This window comes from Salvia hispanica, chromosome 2 (genome assembly GCF_029641045.1).
Source record: "Salvia hispanica isolate PSC_SH4W2 chromosome 2, Shi_PSC_v1, whole genome shotgun sequence".
In the NCBI taxonomy this organism is placed as follows: Eukaryota; Viridiplantae; Streptophyta; class Magnoliopsida; order Lamiales; family Lamiaceae; genus Salvia; species Salvia hispanica.
Window position 1 is genome coordinate 871411 of NC_142693.1, and position 18444 is coordinate 889854.

The 18444-nt window shown below is 35.5% G+C and overlaps 3 protein-coding genes across 9 annotated transcripts in view; all 3 read left to right on the plus strand.

Annotated features, from left to right (window-relative positions):
- LOC148931293 (disease resistance protein RGA2-like) overlaps positions 1–18444 on the plus strand; it is a 108296-nt gene that overhangs the window by 38979 nt on the left and 50873 nt on the right. The gene's annotated exons all lie outside the window — the stretch shown is intronic.
- On the plus strand, positions 660–6634 carry LOC125190773 (disease resistance protein RGA2-like). The gene is made up of 5 exons (XM_089063976.1): positions 660–712; positions 2140–5922; positions 6031–6118; positions 6212–6289; positions 6409–6634. The coding sequence occupies exons 2-3, from the start codon at positions 2163–2165 to the stop codon at positions 6075–6077; spliced, it is 3807 nt and encodes a 1268-aa protein (XP_088920102.1). The 5' UTR covers positions 660–712; positions 2140–2162; the 3' UTR covers positions 6078–6118; positions 6212–6289; positions 6409–6634.
- Positions 8710–16553, plus strand: LOC125206439 (disease resistance protein RGA2-like). 7 transcript variants are annotated; one of them, XM_089064323.1, is made up of 7 exons: positions 8710–12680; positions 12771–12800; positions 12973–13021; positions 13692–13781; positions 14257–14518; positions 15656–15720; positions 16206–16553. In XM_089064323.1, the coding sequence occupies exons 1-4, from the start codon at positions 8960–8962 to the stop codon at positions 13732–13734; spliced, it is 3843 nt and encodes a 1280-aa protein (XP_088920449.1). In that variant the 5' UTR covers positions 8710–8959; the 3' UTR covers positions 13735–13781; positions 14257–14518; positions 15656–15720; positions 16206–16553. The 7 variants fall into 7 exon arrangements, with proteins under 7 accessions (XP_088920449.1, XP_088920451.1, XP_088920450.1 ...); XM_089064325.1 differs by having other exon boundaries at positions 14338–14518; XM_089064324.1 differs by having other exon boundaries at positions 14385–14518.

The window sequence follows — 18444 nt, forward strand, 5'->3', positions numbered from 1 at the left end:
TTTATATACATTTAGGAAGAAATTACGATTTGCCATGGGGTGGTGAGACAATAGTTTAATCTTAATGTTGAACTCTTTATTTGACGACTTTAAAAAGTTAATTAGTGGAGTAAAATTCTTTTAAATAAAAAAATAAGCAACTTGATGACTCATATATATTTAATATTGGTGAAAGTGGACTCCAGTATAGCTTGCACTAATTCATGGAAAATTGTACATTTAATATTTTCTTAATCGCACTGGACAACAATAATTAGGGCATCTTGTAGTTAAATACTGTGCCTCCGCCCTCCATGATTGAAAATTAATTTTGTTATGTTTAATTATGTGGGATGGAGGGTCAGAATCCAAACGAAACAGAGAATTTATAGAATATCATAGAAAGATAATGATTCATTTTTATTATTCTCAAATATACTCTACAAAAATTTATAATAAAATGTAGTAATTGCAAAAAAAAATATATATATATCAAATCTAATCAAACAAATCAAATCCTAAAAGTAAAAATAAATAATAAGAATACCAAATCATATTCTAGATTTAAAAAAGCTAAATAAAGTGAAATTGATATCCATAATCATTACATGGGTCCAATTAAACAATGCACAATAGTAATTAATAAATTCAGTGTAAGAAGAAGAAGAACGGTCTATCGACAATATCCCTCTCCAAGAGAAAAGAAGAAAGAGATATTGAGAAGAACTCTAAGGTATGTCTACTAACTATTGGAATTAATGTTTGTTTGACATTACGTTGTCAGATTTGCCGTTTAATTAGACTCAATTTTACTATTATTTTGATGTCTCTTCTTCATTACTATTGTGATTTGTGGTGTATAATTTAGCTGGAATTGTGCTGTTGATTTATAATTTTAATTATTTTAAAAGCTATTATAATGGAAAAATCATACTTTGGTAAGAGTCATAGTAATTCTTAATAGAACATAAGCATATCTTAGAACCTTGATCGTCAAAATGAGCAGTTTTTTTTGCTACACACTTGAATTTTAGAGGTGGAATTCTAGATTCGATGCACAAAATCATGCTGTTAGCCAATTAATTCCTCTCGCCTTTTAGCGTTTCTAAAGTTGCTAGGTCGGTCGCTTAGCTAGATTAAACCCATTCTTGAGGTGAGTAATTTGTAGATTAGATACTGGTATTAAAGTCCTCTTTAAATACCTACATCTAACTGTCTAAAGATTCTAAAACCAAAGACATCTTACAAAGAAAATGTTAGGATTATAATAACATAATTGTAAAGTGCAAAAATAAAGATTCTGAAATTTTAATCATAGTCTAATGAAATAAGCATAATGTTGTAGCCGTTTAATATGATTTCACTATCATGTTTTCTGTTTGTTCTTACATTTATCTGCAGGGGAATGGACATATAAAATTAATGTTTAGTTTTTTACTATTGAAACTTGTACACTCACACCTGCAACAATATTTATGTTGAACTCTTAATTTCAAGAATTTAGAAAAAGTTAATGAGTACTCCTAACACTCTTACAAATAAAAAGAGCAAATTTATTATAAATAATTGTTAAAACGGACATAACTTTATTATAAATAATTGTTAAAACGGACATGACTCTCGAACTCTAATCATGTTCAAATATAATTCACAATTTAATATTATTAAATCCCACAACTACAATTTAATTTGTAATTAGTATTCAATAATCAAAATTCAGATTTGGTAGCTTTTCATATAAATTTTAACTAAAGTATATAAGGACTTTCACCACCATGTAACCCATATTAGTGAGGGTTAATTGTTTGGAAAAATCAGAAGTTTAGTTAAATTTTGGTTTGTTATGCAAATTTCAAAATTTGAATAACAATTCATAAGGTTTAAAAAATACGTTGTTATCCTATGAAATTTTGTTTAGGCAAACCAATGCTGAGTTGGCATATCTTGTGAAATTTTGGTAGTGTAGATGAATAGTGGCATGAGCACATTAATGTGACTGACATTGACGATGAGGGCGATGTCATTTAAGGCTAAGAAACTAAAAATAACAAATAAAATAAATTTTGGTTGATTTTTTTTTTTAACTTTGATTTGTCACTCAAGTTTTGATTAATTATGGAGAACAAACTAGAAGTGACCTATTTTTTATGATTAATATAGCTAAGCCAAATAACCCTAGAAGAATGGAAGGAGAAGCTGTCGCTGCAGTCATTAAAGTTTTAGTTCAAAATCTCATCGACCATTCCAAGAATGAGATCTCACTAATCCGAGGTCTCGACAAAGAAGCAGCAAAGCTAGCTGGGAGTTTAGATACGATCCAACAATTGTTGAACGATGCTGAGAGCCGTACCATTCCCGGTGGGGCTGTCAAAAGCTGGCTGAGGAAGCTCGAAGATATGGCCTTCGATGCTGACAACGTTTTGGATGAGCTCAAATATCATCACCTTTCCAAACAAATCAAGCCCATGATGCCTACCAAGCCCATGAAACAAAAGGTACTATCATGCTTCTCATCCTTCAGTCATACGAGGCATCCGAGAAATATAGCTCTTAAAATTCAAGAAATCAATGAGAATTTAGAGTCCATTTACAAAGAGGGAGCCGGGCTTGGGCTCAAAGAGACTCTTGCCACCAATGTGCCAACTTTGCCTACTTTTGAAACTGACTCATTCACTCTTGATCCAATTTTCATTGGAAGAGATGAGTTGGTGTCAGAAATAGTTGAGATTATTAACACTAGTACCACAACTAATGAACGTGTCGTTTCTATCTTTGCCATTGTGGGAATGGGAGGAATGGGGAAGACAACCTTGACTAGGAATGTCTTCCATCATCCAAAGATAAAAACTCACTTTGGATCACATCTTTGGGTGCATGTTTCTCAAATTTTTGATCCAATCATTCTTTTCAAGAAAATCCTTAAGGAGTTGCCTTTTTGTGATCAAGTTGAAACTGAGAGTAGCCAAGATATTCTCGATAACACTTCTTTTGATCAAGTAGAAGTTCAGAGTAGGCAGGATTTTCAAAAAATGACTTCTTTTGTTGAAGGTGAAGATCAAAGTAGGTATAATTTGCTAAAAACAGTTTCATTTGGTCAAGTTGAAGTCGAGAGTAGGCAAAATTTCGTGAAAAAGAATTCTCATGATCAAGTTGAGGTTGAGAGTAGACAAGATATTCTGAAAAGGCTACATAAAGCTTTAAAAGATAAAAATTATCTGCTTATTCTCGATGATGTTTGGAATCAAGATCGTCCCAAATGGGATGATTTTATCAATTCTTTGGTTGGCGTTACTTCTGTCAAGGGAAATGCGATTGTAATTACCACCAGAAATATGGAAGTCGCCTCAACTATGCAATCACTTCATACACATGAGCTCAAAGGGTTATCACATGAAGATAGTTGGTCAATAATCAAAGCTAAAACTTTTGGAAAAGAGGATATTCCAACAGAGTTTGAGGCCATTGGGAGGAAGATTGCAACAAGATGTCAAGGTTTGCCATTAGCGGCCAATGTAGTTGGTGGAGCACTATGCAATAAATCTGAAGAAGAATGGCTCTCGATTGAAGAGAAATGGCTTTCACATGATGAGGGGGATCGTATCACAAAGATATTGAAGTTGAGCTTTGATAATTTGTCTCTATCGTCACTCAAAAAGTGTTTTGTATATTGTTCGCTTTTTCCTAAAGGTCGCAGAATCAAAATTCATGAACTGATTGAGTATTGGATGGCAGAAGGATTTCTTGAAGCTAATGGAACCAATGAGATGGAGTGCTTAGGCGACAAATTTATGAAAGTTCTTCTGCACAACTCTCTACTACAAGTTGCAGAAAGAAATGATTATGGAAATGTAGAAAGTTGTGTGATGCATGATCTTGTGCATGATCTTGCATGTTCAATTTCAGGTTCTTCTAATAATAGAGAAGACGGGAGCCGAGTGAGATACATGATACACGATGAAGAAAGTCGAATTCCAAAAGAAGTGGCAAAATATCTGCGGACATTAATGTTTGAGGGAAACATTTATGGTAATAAGTTTGTAGATTTTGAGCGGCTACATGTTTTAGTTCTTGCAGATGATTGGTGTACTAAGTTGCCAAGTTCGATAAGAAAGTTGATACATTTGAGGAAAGTTGATATTTCGGCGATGCGTATCAAATATTTGCCGGACTGGATTGGTGAACTCCATCAGTTGCAAACATTAAACGCATGTACAGGAAGAATGAGGAAACTGCCTAGTACTTTGAAGTACTTGATTAACTTAAGGCATCTTTATACTGATGATGGTGTAGAGTTGCCTCCCGAGATTGGGAGTTTAACATCTCTCCAGACGCTAAAGTATTTTAAAGTTGGTGAGAAAGATGGATGGAAAATCGAAGAGCTTGGAAGTTTGAATGGTATCAAAGGAAAACTGGAAATTTTTAATCTTGAAAGGGTTGAAAACAAGGAAGGGGCTGAGAGAGCAAGTCTATCTAACAAGTCAAAAATATTGGAGTTGCATTTGACATGGAACATGCGTAGAGAAGTTGAAGCTACAAATGATGAGAATGTGTTGGAAGGCCTCCAACCTCACTCTAAACTGAAGAAGTTAGAGATTAAAGGATTCAAGGGAAAAAGATTTCCATCATGGACTCGAAATATGGTAATTGAAAATGTGTCTCAAGGTTGTCGGGTACCACTTAACAAGTTGATTGAGATAAAACTCTTCTACTGCTCTGAATGTGAAGAAATCCCAATGTTTGGGCAGTTGCCAAATCTCAAGTCTCTCTGTTTAAAAGGATTGACAAATTTGAAGTCCATAAATTCTTCATTCTATGGATTAGTGAATGAGGAGACACGTATTGTTTTTCCAGTTCTAGAAAGGCTCGAGTTCGATGAAATGCCTAAGCTGACAGAGTGGGCAGAAGTAGAATCTGCAGGTACAAGTGGTGTCAAGGTATTTCCTAACCTCCAACACTTGGAGATCTCTCAGTGCAAACAATTGAAGAGTTTTCCTAATTATTCATGGCCAGGCCTCAAAAGTTTGATCATCAAGGGGAGTGGGAGCATGCCTTTCACATGCATATTCAAGACGAAATTAAACTTGCTAGCAAAGCTTTGGATAGAAGGAATAGATGATCTGGAATATCTCCCAAATTGGCTATTCTATAACAATCCCAATCTCTTGGAGTTATGTATAAGAATGTGTTCCAATTTGAGAGAACTACCAGATGGTCTAGGCACCCTAAATTCTTTGGAGCAGCTGATAATAAGCCAGTGTCCAAATTTGGAACGAGTGGCAGATATTGGTGCACAACAATCACAAGGAGGCCTCACATGCCTTAAAGGTTTGGCGATTTCTAAATGCAAAGCTTTGCTGTATTTTCCATGTGAAATAGTAGGATCCTCGCTTGAGGAACTGGAGTTAAGGAATTTAAGTAGCCTAAAGAATCTACATGGAATAATTGAGAAATATATTAATGTCGATTGTCTGCCAACATTGCCTCGTCTAACACGGTTAACCATTACTGATGTTTCTCAATTTGAGGCCAAATTTTCTAGTCATTATTTAGAAATAGATGTTAGTATGGAGGGATCTATGGAGACCGTTGAGGGCTTATTGCAAAGATGCAACTCCCACTCACTTGAGGTATTAAAACTGAAAGGGAGGGAAGCTTGGGGAAATTTGCCAGAATCAATTCAACATTTCACCTCTATTACATATTTATTATTAGAGAATTATGGAATGGAAGAGTTGCCTGAATGGTTGGGGAACCTCTCATCTCTAAGGGAATTGCATATATACAATTGCAAGATGTTAAGGCGTCTACATGCACTGCGGGGCCTCACATCGCTTCGTTTCTTAGATATTAATTGCTGCCCAGAAATAAGTATTGAAGCAGCTGATTCCCAATGGCCCAACATTTCCCATATCCTCAACATTTGGGTTGATGGACACAGAATAGGTACCTATGAATACATATTCTTGTTTCCTTTTATAGAAACAGTTGCATATCTATTTACTCACCGCATTATATTGACTTATTGATTTAACCTTTTCTCCATTAATAAAGGATGGAGGGGAAAACTTGAGAATTTGATGAGTGAGTGCCTCTTATAAAGTGTCCATTTGATTTGCTCAACCTTTCTTCATGATTACAGGTAAGAAATCTCACATTGCAACTCCCTTTACTTTCTTTGCTTTTTGTCAATGAGATTACTAATTGAAGAGGATGTGGACACCATATTTTTCAGACCTTTCTGCTCATTTTCAGTTGAGGGAATAGCAAGAGTTATTATCCATTGCATGATTTTGCTGCTCCCAAAATGCAGGTATTTTCCATTAGCTGTTAAGACTGTAAATTGCAAATTAATATATTACCACCAACATGTTGTATAACACAAATTGGATCTTTATATGAGCCTAATCTGCTGTCTACAATCTCCAACAGTTTTTTTCATTTCGCTGAAATATCGTTTCACCCACACAACAAGATTCTGCTCTTTCATGGTCAAAGACTCGAAGCCCAGTGAGTAACTCCAGAAGAATGATCCCAAATCCATTGTGAACTGACCCGCTCCTGAACAAGAATTTAAATGAAAACTAGCATAGTATTATTTGAGGCACAAAGCGCTACAACTTAAGAGAAAGGAATAAATTTGCATCATACTTTTTTAGCTTTCGCACTTTAGATCTCGTTGATGTTTTTTTGGTTTAAAATTCCGCAGTATAAGTCTTATATGGGCAGGATCTTGTTTACTTGAATATTGGGCTTTTGTGAATATCTATGCAAGTTTGTTTTGGTTCGGAAATCTTACTCGTTTTTGTTGTTTCGATTTAGATGCTACTAGTCAGAACCATTAGCTTGATTACTGTTACTTATATTTGGTGATGGATGCATGATTTTGATTTGGGGAGTGCCAGACACATCATGTTGAGCAATTGGTATTGCATATCTGTCGAGTCACCGCTGGAAAGCATGCAATGATGACTCGATAGCTATGCAACGCATCAACACTAATAGAGAGTTTGGAATAAAAAATTCGGAGAGTTTGGAATAAAAAATTCGATGCCCTGACAGTAATTCTAGCAAAACGGCTCCGAAACTATACACATCAGATCTCGTGGTTAAGTGACCTTCTCATAATAAAAGGCAGCAGCCTTCAAAAGTACAGCCTAAACATGGTAACTAACTAGGTTTTAGAGATGTACTCTCTCCGTCCCAACCAAGATGACTCATTACTTAAAATGTAAACCCCTTTATCTCTACTTTATCCCCTCTCTCTTACTTTACTCTCTCTATTTAACGCACAAAATAAAATTGCATAAAATCCCGTGCCGCCCAAGAAAGGAGTCATCTTCCTTGGAACGGAGGGAGTAATTGATAGTGCTCATCAATCCATCCTTTGTAAACACAACCAAAGGCCCCTTCCCCCAACAACATGTCTGAGTGAAAGTTATTGGTAGCTTTTATTAACTCTTCATACTCTTTCATCATCCATGATATCATATCATTGAAGGGCCGAAATAAAAGGACAGAGGGCTAAAGACTGTTATAGAATTAGCTGGCAAGTCCTCATCACCTGTGGAGAGCCAATGTGAGTGAGTATAAATTAGTGGAACGTGGATTGACAATCTAGGCTCATTTTAAAAATATTTAAACTAGTAAACAAAATTATAACAAAATAAATAAACTATGAAATAAAATTCAAAAGACCCAAATCAAAATCTAATAAACATCACTGCTACACCAATCCAATCACTGCTCCTAATTATAACTCCGTCAGTGTGTTAACATCATAAACAATTTAGCCGAATTGGAAAAAATTCCACACTGTTAAGTTTGTGATTTTAAGATTACTTTTAAAATTCATGAGAAATACTAGAGTTTACACAAAATTTATTATTTTTAAGATCATTATTCCTATTATTAATAAAAAATACTACTCCATCCATCCTTAAAAATTTGTCATACATTTCTAGTTTCGTTCGGTACCAAAAAATTTGTCACCTATCACTTTAACACTATTTTTGGTAATAAATTTTATATTCCACTAACTCATTATCACTCAAATACTATTATAAAATCAATATCTAAAAATATAATTCACATTTTATTTACTTTTCAACTCACTTTCTATTACATTTTTTAAACACTTTTCAATTCACTCTCTATTACATTTCTTAAAACTTGTAGATTATAGATTTCCCTGTTGATAACAATAATAACTCATCACATGCAATTTGGCTTAAGCCAAATTCCACTTTTTTGTCATGAAACTTTGTTAAGAGAGTTTGAACAAATTTTTATTAAATCAAAATTTGAATAGATATATAATATGTTTATGTGGTCGTCAAACAACAACTAAATTTTAAATTAAAACAAAAAAGGTTGCTGGCAATAATTGAAATATAACAAAATGAAAAAAGAAAAGCATAGTTATCCTCAAGATAGATATGCATATATAGAATGAAAGGCTGTGAGATCTTCAGCATGCACAATAAAAGCAAGTGCATAAGTAAAAGATTAAAAGGGAATGGAATCCTATGCTGTGCAGATCCTACTTTTCCTATTACGATTTATAAGTATAAAATGATCACAAAACTTTAGAAAAATACTACTCCTTTCTTCTTTTATGATAATATTTCACCTTCAACATTTCATAATTTTCATATCGGCAACCGTAATTTTCTTTTGATACACTTTGAATTTTTCATTGTTTCTTCAAAACTGAATAAATATAACTATAAGTGTCATACATTTAATTCTTAAACACATGATTAACTATAAGTATTCTTTTTCTACTCCTAAGCTATCTCCTAAGATATATAGTATTTTGAATGGATAGCTGTAAAGTGTACAGTGTACAGTGTAAAGTGTAGCTGCATCTCACCACAATTATTGTTATCACTCTCTATTGCAGCTCTCTCCTTCTCATTCTCTCTACACCAATTCATCCATTTTTCTTTGGCTCTTTCTGAATCAGTTACAATCTCAAACAATGGAAGGAGAAGCTGTCACCGCCGTCATTAAAGTTTTAGTCCAAAACCTCATCGACCATTCCAAGAATGAGATCTCACTTATCCGAGGTCTCGACAAAGAAGCAGACAAGCTAGCTGGGAGTTTAGATACGATCCAGCGATTGTTGAACGATGCTGAGAGCCGTACCATTCCGGGTGAGGCTGTCAAAAGCTGGCTGAGGAAGCTCGAAGATGTGGCGTTTGATGCTGACAACGTTTTGGATGAACTCAATTATCATCACCTCTCCAAACAAATTAACTCCATCACACCCATGAAAGAAAAGGTACTCTCATGCTTCTCACCCTTCACTCATATTGCCCATCCCAGAAATATAGCTCTTAAAATTCAAGAAGTCAATGAGAATTTGGAGTATGTTCGAAAAGAGGGAGCCGAGCTTGGCCTCAAAGAGAGGCTTGCCAACGATGTGCCAAAATTGCCTCAAGCTGCTTTTGAAACTGATTCCTTCTCACATGATCCAATTTTCATTGGAAGAGATGAGTTGGTGTCAGAAATAGTTGAGGTTATTAACACTAGTACCACAGCTGATGAACGTCTAATTTCTATCTTTGCCATTGTGGGAATGGGAGGAATGGGGAAGACAACCTTGACTAGGAATGTCTTCCATCATCCAAAGATAAAAACTCACTTTGGATCACATCTTTGGGTTCATGTTTCTCAAATTTTTGATCCAATCATCCTTTTCAAGAAAATCCTCAAGGAGTTGACTTCTTATGAACAAGTTGAAGTTGAGAGTAACCCAGATATTCTCGAAAACACTTCTTCTGATCAAGTAGAAGATCAGAGTAGGCGGGATTTTCTGAAAAAGACTTCTTTTGGTCAGGTTGATGTTGGGAGTAGGCAAGATTTTAAGAAAAAGAATTCTCATGATCATATTGAGGTTGAGAGTAGGCAAGATATTCTGAAAAGGCTTCAAAAAGCTTTAAAAGGTAGAACATATCTTCTTATTCTTGATGATATTTGGAATCAAGATCGTCCCAAATGGGATGATTTTATCAATTCCTTGTTGGGCGTTACTTCTGTCAAGGGTAATGCGATTGTTGTTACCATCAGAAATATGGAAGTCGCTTCAACTATTCAATCACTTCATACACATGAGCTCAAAGAGTTATCACATGAAGATTGTTGGTCAATAATCAAAGAAAAAACTTTTGGAAAAGAGGATATTCCATTAGAGTTTGAGGCCATAGGGAGGAAGATTGCAACAAGATGTCAAGGTTTGCCATTAGCGGCCAATGTAGTTGGCGGAGTACTATGCAATAAATCTGAAGAAGAATGGCTCTTGATCGAAGAGAAATGGCTTTCATACGATGAAGGGGATCATATCACAAAGGTTTTGAAGTTGAGCTTTGATAATTTGTCTCTGCCGTCACTCAAGAAGTGTTTTGCATGTTGTTCGATTTTTCCTAAAGGTCGTAAAATCAAAAGTCAAGAACTGATTGAGTATTGGATGGCCGAAGGATTTCTTGAAGCTAATGGAAGAAGTGAGATGGAGTGCTTGGGTGACAAATTTATGAAAGTTCTTCTGCACAACTCTCTACTGCAAGTTGCAGAAAGAGATGATTATGGAAATGTAGAGAGTTGTGTGATGCACGATCTTGTGCATGATCTCACATGTTCAATTTCATGTTCTTCTAATAATACAGAAGGCGGGAGCCGAGTGAGATACATGATTCACGATGAAGAAAATCGTATCCCAAAAGATGTGGGAAAATATTTGCGTACGTTACTGTTCGAGGGGCGCATTTATGGTAACATGTTTGCAGATTTTGAGCATCTACATGTTTTAATCCTAGATGATGATGATTGTAAAAGGTTGCCAAGTTCGATAAGGAAGTTGATACATTTAAGGAAACTTGATATTTCATCGACGCGTATAAAATATTTGCCGGACTGGATAGGTGATCTCCATCAGTTGCAAACATTTAACGCATGTACAAGAAGATTGAGGGAACTGCCTAATACTCTGAAGTACTTGATTAATATAAGGCATCTTTATATCAATTCATTAACAAAGTTGCCTGCTGAGATTGGGAGTTTAACTTCTCTCCAGACGCTAGAGTATTTTAGTGTTGGCGACAAGAATGGATGCAAAATCGAAGAGCTCGGGAGTTTGAATGGTCTCAAAGGAACATTGGAAATTTCTAACCTTGAAAGGGTTGAAAACAAGGAAGAGGCTGAGAAAGCAAGTCTGTGTCACAAGTCAAAATTATTGGATTTGTGCTTGCGATGGGATCAAGATAGAGAAGGTGAAATTACAAATGATGAGTATGTGTTGGAAGGCCTCCAACCTCACTCTAATATGAAAAGGTTAGAGATTAAAGGATTCAAGGGAAAAAGATTTCCATCCTGGACTCGAAACATGGTGATTGAAAATGTGTCTCAAGGTTGTTGGGTACCACTTAATAAGTTGATTGAGATAAAACTTTCCAACTGCTCAGAATGTGAAGAAATCCCAATGCTTGGGCAATTGCCAAATCTTAAGTCTCTGTGGTTAGAAGGATTGGAAAATTTGAAGTCCATAAATTCTTCTTTCTATGGATTAGTGAATGAAGAGACACGTTCTGTTTTTCCAGCTCTTGAAAAATTCGTATTGCGTTACATGAAGAAGCTGACAGAGTGGGCAGAAGTAGAATATGCAGGTGCAAGTGATGTGAAGGTATTTCCTAACCTCCAACACTTGGAGATATCTAAGTGCAAGCAATTGATGAGTTTTCCTAGTCATTCATGGTCATGCCTCAAATGTTTGATAGTCAAGGGGGCTAGGAGCGTGCCTTTAACATACATATTCAAGACAGAATTAAAGTTGCTAACAGAGCTTTGCATAGAAGGAATAGATGATCTGGAATATCTCCCAAATTGGTTATTCTATAACAATCCCAATCTCTTGGAGATATGTATAGAAGAGTGTTCCAAATTGAGAGAACTACCAGATGGTCTAGGCACCCTCAATTCTTTAGAGAAGTTGATTATATCGTACTGTCCAAATTTGGAACGAGTAGCAGATATTGGTGCACAAGAATCACAAGGAAGTCTTGCATGTCTTAAAAGTTTGTCGATTTGTGAATGCAAAGCGTTGCTGTATTTTCCATGTGAAATGGTAGGATCCTCGCTTGAGGAACTGAAGTTGGAGAATTTAAGTAGCCTAAAGAATCTACCCGGAATAATTGAGAAATATATAAATGTCGATTGTCTGCCGACATTGCCTCGTCTAACACGTTTGGTAATTTATGATGTTTCTCAATTTATGGCCAGTTTGTCTAGTTATTTGTTAACCATAGATGTTAGTATGGGGGTGGGATCTATGGAGACCGTCGAAGGCTTATTGCAAAGATGCAACTCCCACTCACTTCATCATTTAGATTTGAAAGGGAGGGAGGATTGGGGAAATTTGCCAGAATCAATTCAACATCTCACCTCTATTGGCGTTTTAATGATAAATAATTATGGAATGGAAGAGTTGCCTGAATGGTTGGGGAACCTCTCATCTCTAAGGCAATTGAATATATTTAATTGCACGAAGTTAAGGCGTCTACATGCACTGCGGGGCCTCACATCGCTTCGTTTCTTAGATATTAATGGCTGCCCAGAAATAAGTATTAAACAACAAAGTGATGCAGCTGATTCCCAATGGCCCAACATTCGCCATATTTACTACATTTCGATTGATGGAGAGAGAATAGGTGAGTATAAATACATTTTCTTGTTTCATTTTCTTGACTTACTGATTGAACATTTTCTCCATTAATCCTTTTTGTGTTTGATAATTAAAGGATGGAGGGGAAAACTTGAGAATTTGATGAGTGAGTGCCTCTTATAAAGTGTCCATTTGATTTGCTCAACCTTTCTTCATTATTACTGGTAACAAACCTCACATTGCAACTCCTTTTACTTTCTTTGCTTTTTGTCAATGAGATTACTAATTGAAGTTGATGTGGAAACCATACTTTTCCAGACATTTCTGCTCATTTTCAGGTGAGGGAATAACACGAGTTTGCGCGATTTTGCTGCTCCCAATACGCAGGTATTTTCCATTAGCTGTTGAGACTGTAAATTACATATTAACATCTCCAACATGTTTAACACAAATTGGATTTCTATTTTGCATTCTGTTTTCCTCAAATATTAGTTCAATACTCTCTATGTCCCATTAAAAATAAAACTTTTTTTTTTACTAAAAGTTTATAATCTCTCCTATTACCTCACTCTGTTTCTACCTTTCCTATTTTATTCTCTCCACGCAACGAAGAGAAGCTGATGATAGATTGGTTAACCATACTACCTATTCTAGAAGAATATACATACTGATACAAGAAAAATATTACTAGTAGATGTGAAAACCATGCATAAACACCAAAGCCACCAACACAATATTCAAACACAATTTGCAATCAAATGTTCATTTGTCTATGTGCATAAACAGAGAAAAAGAAGCATGAATGAGTGATTAAAACTGCATTATTTAGTTACAACCATGCAAGAAATTGATAAATCCTGTTATATATACTATGAATTTTAAGCATTGAAGAAATTCCTGTTCATTCTTTTAATCAACCATATTAGTATATCATTAAGCCAGAAAATGAAGCTAACTTTTGCCAACATGATTTGGTGCTAACTTAGGCAAATTAGAGGGTATTGCCCCTCTAGTTTGCTGTCTACAATCTCCAACAGTTTTTTCATTTTGCTGACAGCGAGATTCGGTTCTCTCATCTTCAAACACTCGAAGCCCAGTGAGTAACTCCAGAGGAACGTTCCCAAAGCTGTATGCATCGAATTTTATTGTAAGGGCACCTGTTTCTGAACAAGAATTTAAATTAAAAGTTTAAAACTAGCATAGCATTATTTGAGGCACAAAGCACTCTAACTTAAGTATATTTGCTTGAGATTGATAAAAAATTTATTACTTAATTATGAGGTAAGAAAATGCAGTAATTTTAATAATTCTACCTATTTAATCATGATTTTGAATCATTTAATATATAGTGTAGTGGCCTAGTGGTATATTAGATTAATATTTGAGTTATAGAATATACTGATAAAATTGTACAGGTTGAACTCTTATTTCAAGACTTCAGAAATTGGATGTACCAGAGCATTTTATACTTTAATATGTGTAGACATTACTTATTCTTTAATTGGGAGCAATAATTGGATCATCTTGTCTATTCCTCACTACCACATTATATTGACTTTCATTGACTTGTTGATTTAACTTTTCTCATTAATCCTTGTTGTGTTTGATAATTGAATTTGAAGGAGGATGCATGAGGGAATTTTGTCTGGATTGCATGCTTTTATGCCTTGTCGTCCATTGTACATTAATAGTATGTGTTCCAGTTTGTTGTCAAGTTTGCTGGGAAAATGATAGAGAACTAACCCCGCAGCCCAACTCCGACGTCGTGGCCCAACTCCAGCAGCCCCTTGAAGATGTGACCCAAGCCCAAGAAGAGACCGAAGCAGCTAACGAGACCCGGAGCCCACCAGACCAAGCAGCCCAAGAATGAAGAGTCCAAAACCAGTAAGCAAATACAAAGATTACGTCTCCCATTAACTGTATCTTGGTTGTTAGGGCTCGCTGTTTACTTTCCTCAATTTATGCAATTTGTTAGGTTAGATTGAGTCCACTTCGTTTTCTTCTTGGTTTTTTCCCGAGTCGCACATAGGGGGAATTCTATAAATTGTGGAATTCCCATAGATCGAGTCATCAATGAGAATTAAGGAATAAAACTTCTTCTTTCTCAAACAAATCATGCTTGGCAGAATACCCTAATCTCTCATTAGGTAAATTATCATTTCATCTTGTTCTCGTGTGCTCTCAAATCTTATCAATATCCTATCAGAATAGCGAGACTTATCCACTCCGCTCCTAAAATGCAGTGTTTTTCATTAATACTGATAAGAAACCTCACATTGCATTCTCTTTTCTTTCTTTGCTTTTTCTTGATGGGATTATTAATTCAAGAGGATGTGGATTCCAATTTCTTTCACACATTTCTTTGCAAATTAATATCCCGAACATTAATTACTCAAATTGGATGTTCTATTGTGTATTCTTGTTTCATACTATACGGGTAGTTTAATATAAAATGATTATGTGCATATTTTGTTGGTGCCATTTTGAATGCTTTTATTGAAAACAAGAATCAAAGGATTCTTGAGAATATACATGATTGGATACTTTTATCTTTATCACCAAGAGTTCTGTGCTAAGTTGCCCCTTTCCATAGAATACAAATCAAGCAAATAATCATAAATTATGGAAATTAAGCAAAAGACTTATCATATCCCAAAGTTTCAATCCATCTTAGTAAAAAGTAGATTAGACATATTTTTCTTGTTGAGTTGTTCTGTTAAAATTGGATTTGGATCCGTTGTTGTAGACAGAAGCACAAGGATGATGTTCATCACAACTTAATATTTAACTTATAAATTATAATATTAAAATATCAAATTCTTTTTTAATCAATTGTTAGGGGATTCAAATCCGTTAAAATTGGCTTATTTTTCTTTTTTGCTAATGAGGGCTACACACCTTTACACCCATAGTCTTACGCTCTAATGAGATAGAGGAGATCGGATGGAGTACTATTTTTATATATTAGGCTAATCTTCAAGAGGAAACATCTCCTAACAATATTTATCTGTGAACATCTAGAGCCTCTTTGATTCTCCTCGACCAACGAAGTGCTAGGTTTCGAGGCATGGAGCAGAACACACAAGGTAAATGAAGCTTACCACATACACATGCCACACACAGGGAGCAAAATGAGTTCTTTCAAGATTTGATCTTCTATCAAATATCCATCAATTAGGACATCATAGCATGTTTTAACAAATTGTTAATGTAGGAAACAACATGAGGAAACTGTGGTGAAATACCAAAAGCAGTCATAAAATATAGGATTGAAAGTATATACCTGATTGGATACTTTTATCTTTATCACTAAGAGTTTTGTGCAATGTTGATCCTTTCCATAGAATATAAATTAAGCTAGTTATCATAAATTATGGAAATTATCAAGAGGCTTATCTTATCCCAAAGTAGAGTAGCTTATACTCCATCCATCCATTTAGACTTGGTATATTTTCCTTTTTTGTTTATCCCGTTAAACTTGCCTTATTTTCATACTCATTTACTATTTATTAAGAAAAATGGTTCGATGTTAAGGAATTAAGTCAAGTATGCCAAATTTATTTTTGAACAGGTGGTTGTCCAAGCTTCCTTTGCGCAGGAACTCATATACCAACATCATGTTGTCTGCATTGCAGCTATATCCAACAAGTTTGATCAAATTCAGAAGAAGAAATGTGTTGATGTCATTATGGAAGACGAAAGTTTCCTGACTAGAGATCGAGATTGCAGGATCGAGTCTAGCTCTCCCCATACTCTATGGCCTTTGGCCTTTAGTGATTCACATTGTAATCTTGTTTGATCAAGTTTAGGCTTATTGATCAAGATCTCTTTGTTCGCCCGTGGATGTAGGCTTATGCTGAACCACATAAACCATTGCCTTGTTCGTGTTATTCTCATTGCATTGCGAGGTTCAACACCACTACTACTACTACTACTTTTGATTGTTTGAAGTGGTTTTAACTCCAAAAAATTTGGATAGTATGAGCTTTTCGGAGTTAAATATCCAAGATCACATCCTCATGAGCAGTGTCAACAAGTTAGTTGAAAAGAGAGTAAAAATGTTTTAACATAACACGCGACCTGAATTGTCTAAATTTTGAAGGATATGCATGGTAGTTAGTTGGAGGTTCAAAATGAATGAACCAATTGCAAAGGAGGATTTGTATGCATATCAATTGAAAATCCAGAATTTGGCAGTAATTATTAGCAGTATTGTTAAATGCATGTTTCATCTAATTGATCAATTAGTTAAAGCGTAGTATAATATTGGTCAAAGTGAAAAATATAAAGTGTAGTTATTTACTCTAATGAGACAGAGGAGACAGGAGGGTGTACTAATTTTTTATAAGGCTAATCTTCAAGAGGAAACATCTCTTAACAATATTTACTTGCGAGTATGGTGAGAAGTTAAGGAAGTAAGTAAAGTATGCCAAATTTACTTGCGAACAAATGGTTGTACAAGCTTCCTTTGCGCATGAACTCATATACCAGAATCCTGTTGTCTGCATTGCAGCTATAAACAACAAGTTTGATCAAATTCGGGTGACGGAGTTGACTCAAATAATGTATTTCATCCTGCAACATTTTGAATGATTGGTAAACATTACACTGTACAACTAAGCAGTAAAGAGAATTAAGTTAGGGGTAGTTGTATGTGATCAAATATAGAGACAGAGAAACTAGCTCAGGGCACTCAGCCTACTAATCAAGCTTTGAATATTGGCAAAGTTAATTCAAGAAAGATTGCGATCTGCAAAATGAGTCCTTGTCAAGATTATATCTTCTATCAAATAATCATTAATTGGGTCATAGTATATACAAACAAATTGTTTATGTAGGCAGTAAGTAGGCTACAACAAGAGCTAATAACCAATTTCAGTGAAAATAGAAACGAAGGAATATATCCTTTTATATGTGAACTTTTACCACTGAGGTTGTGAGATAAATGGACCCCAATGGAATGTTTGGGCTTGGTGAATTAAATGCTTTGGGCTGATTTAATTCTAGGCCCAGAACTTGTGCAACGGCCCAGTTGTTATTATGGCCCGTTACTTGGGAGAACCGATTGTTGTCGCGTGGCAACCCCACGAGGATCATGCTCCTGAGCTGTTGGATCTGGAGCTGTGTTTGTTATGTGAGACAAGTCTAGTGACTTCTCTCATTCCATTCATTCATTCACCCTATCTCTTTCAGACGTTTGAGCTCTTCCTTCTCTCTAGAACTATCTCTCTCATCTCTGTTCTTGCCAATCTTCTTCTCCGGTGACTTCTTCTCTCTGGTAAAGTGAGCGAAGAGTGTAGATCCTTCAACTCCTGTGTTGATAGATCGGTTAGCCATCTCGAACGGTTGAGTTCGAATCTAGCGTTTTGGGTGAAGATCTTCTGGTGATTCCTTGTGCATTGAGAGATCTGTGACCTCTAGATCTTACGGAGGTGATTCTGAGCTGTGATTGTGATTTCGTGTGAGAGGTGGCCGGTGCAAAGTAGCAATCGGCAGACTCCTAGGGTTTTGGGGTCTGGTTTGTCTCGCTGTGCTCTCTTGTGGTCTTTGGTGAAGATAGAGGAGGTTCCTGGCCTGTGTGAAGTTGTTGGTGCAACCTGAGCCATAGTCCCGCGGTTTCTATTTTGTTTATCATTTCTTGATACAGATCCTAAAGGAATACCAAAAATATTCCAATATTTTTAAGACCATTATACGTACTATTGATAAATAAGTTTCCTCATTAAAAACTATAACTACTCACCACACAAGCAAATTGGTTCAAGTCAAACTCCACCTTTTATGTGAACAAACTTTGTTAAGAGTTTGAA

Coding starts and splice junctions, on each gene's coding strand:
- LOC125190773 (XM_089063976.1), top strand. CDS start 2,163: ATGGAAGGAGAAGCTGTCGCTGCAGTCATTAAAGTTTTAGTTCAAAAT. Junction 5,923..6,030: donor GGTTGATGGACACAGAATAG/GTACCTATGAAT, acceptor CCATTAATAAAG/GATGGAGGGGAAAACTTGAG.
- LOC125206439 (XM_089064323.1), top strand. CDS start 8,960: ATGGAAGGAGAAGCTGTCACCGCCGTCATTAAAGTTTTAGTCCAAAAC. Junction 12,801..12,972: donor AAAACTTGAGAATTTGATGA/GTGAGTGCCTCT, acceptor GCTCATTTTCAG/GTGAGGGAATAACACGAGTT. Junction 13,022..13,691: donor TTGCTGCTCCCAATACGCAG/GTATTTTCCATT, acceptor TTTTGCTGACAG/CGAGATTCGGTTCTCTCATC.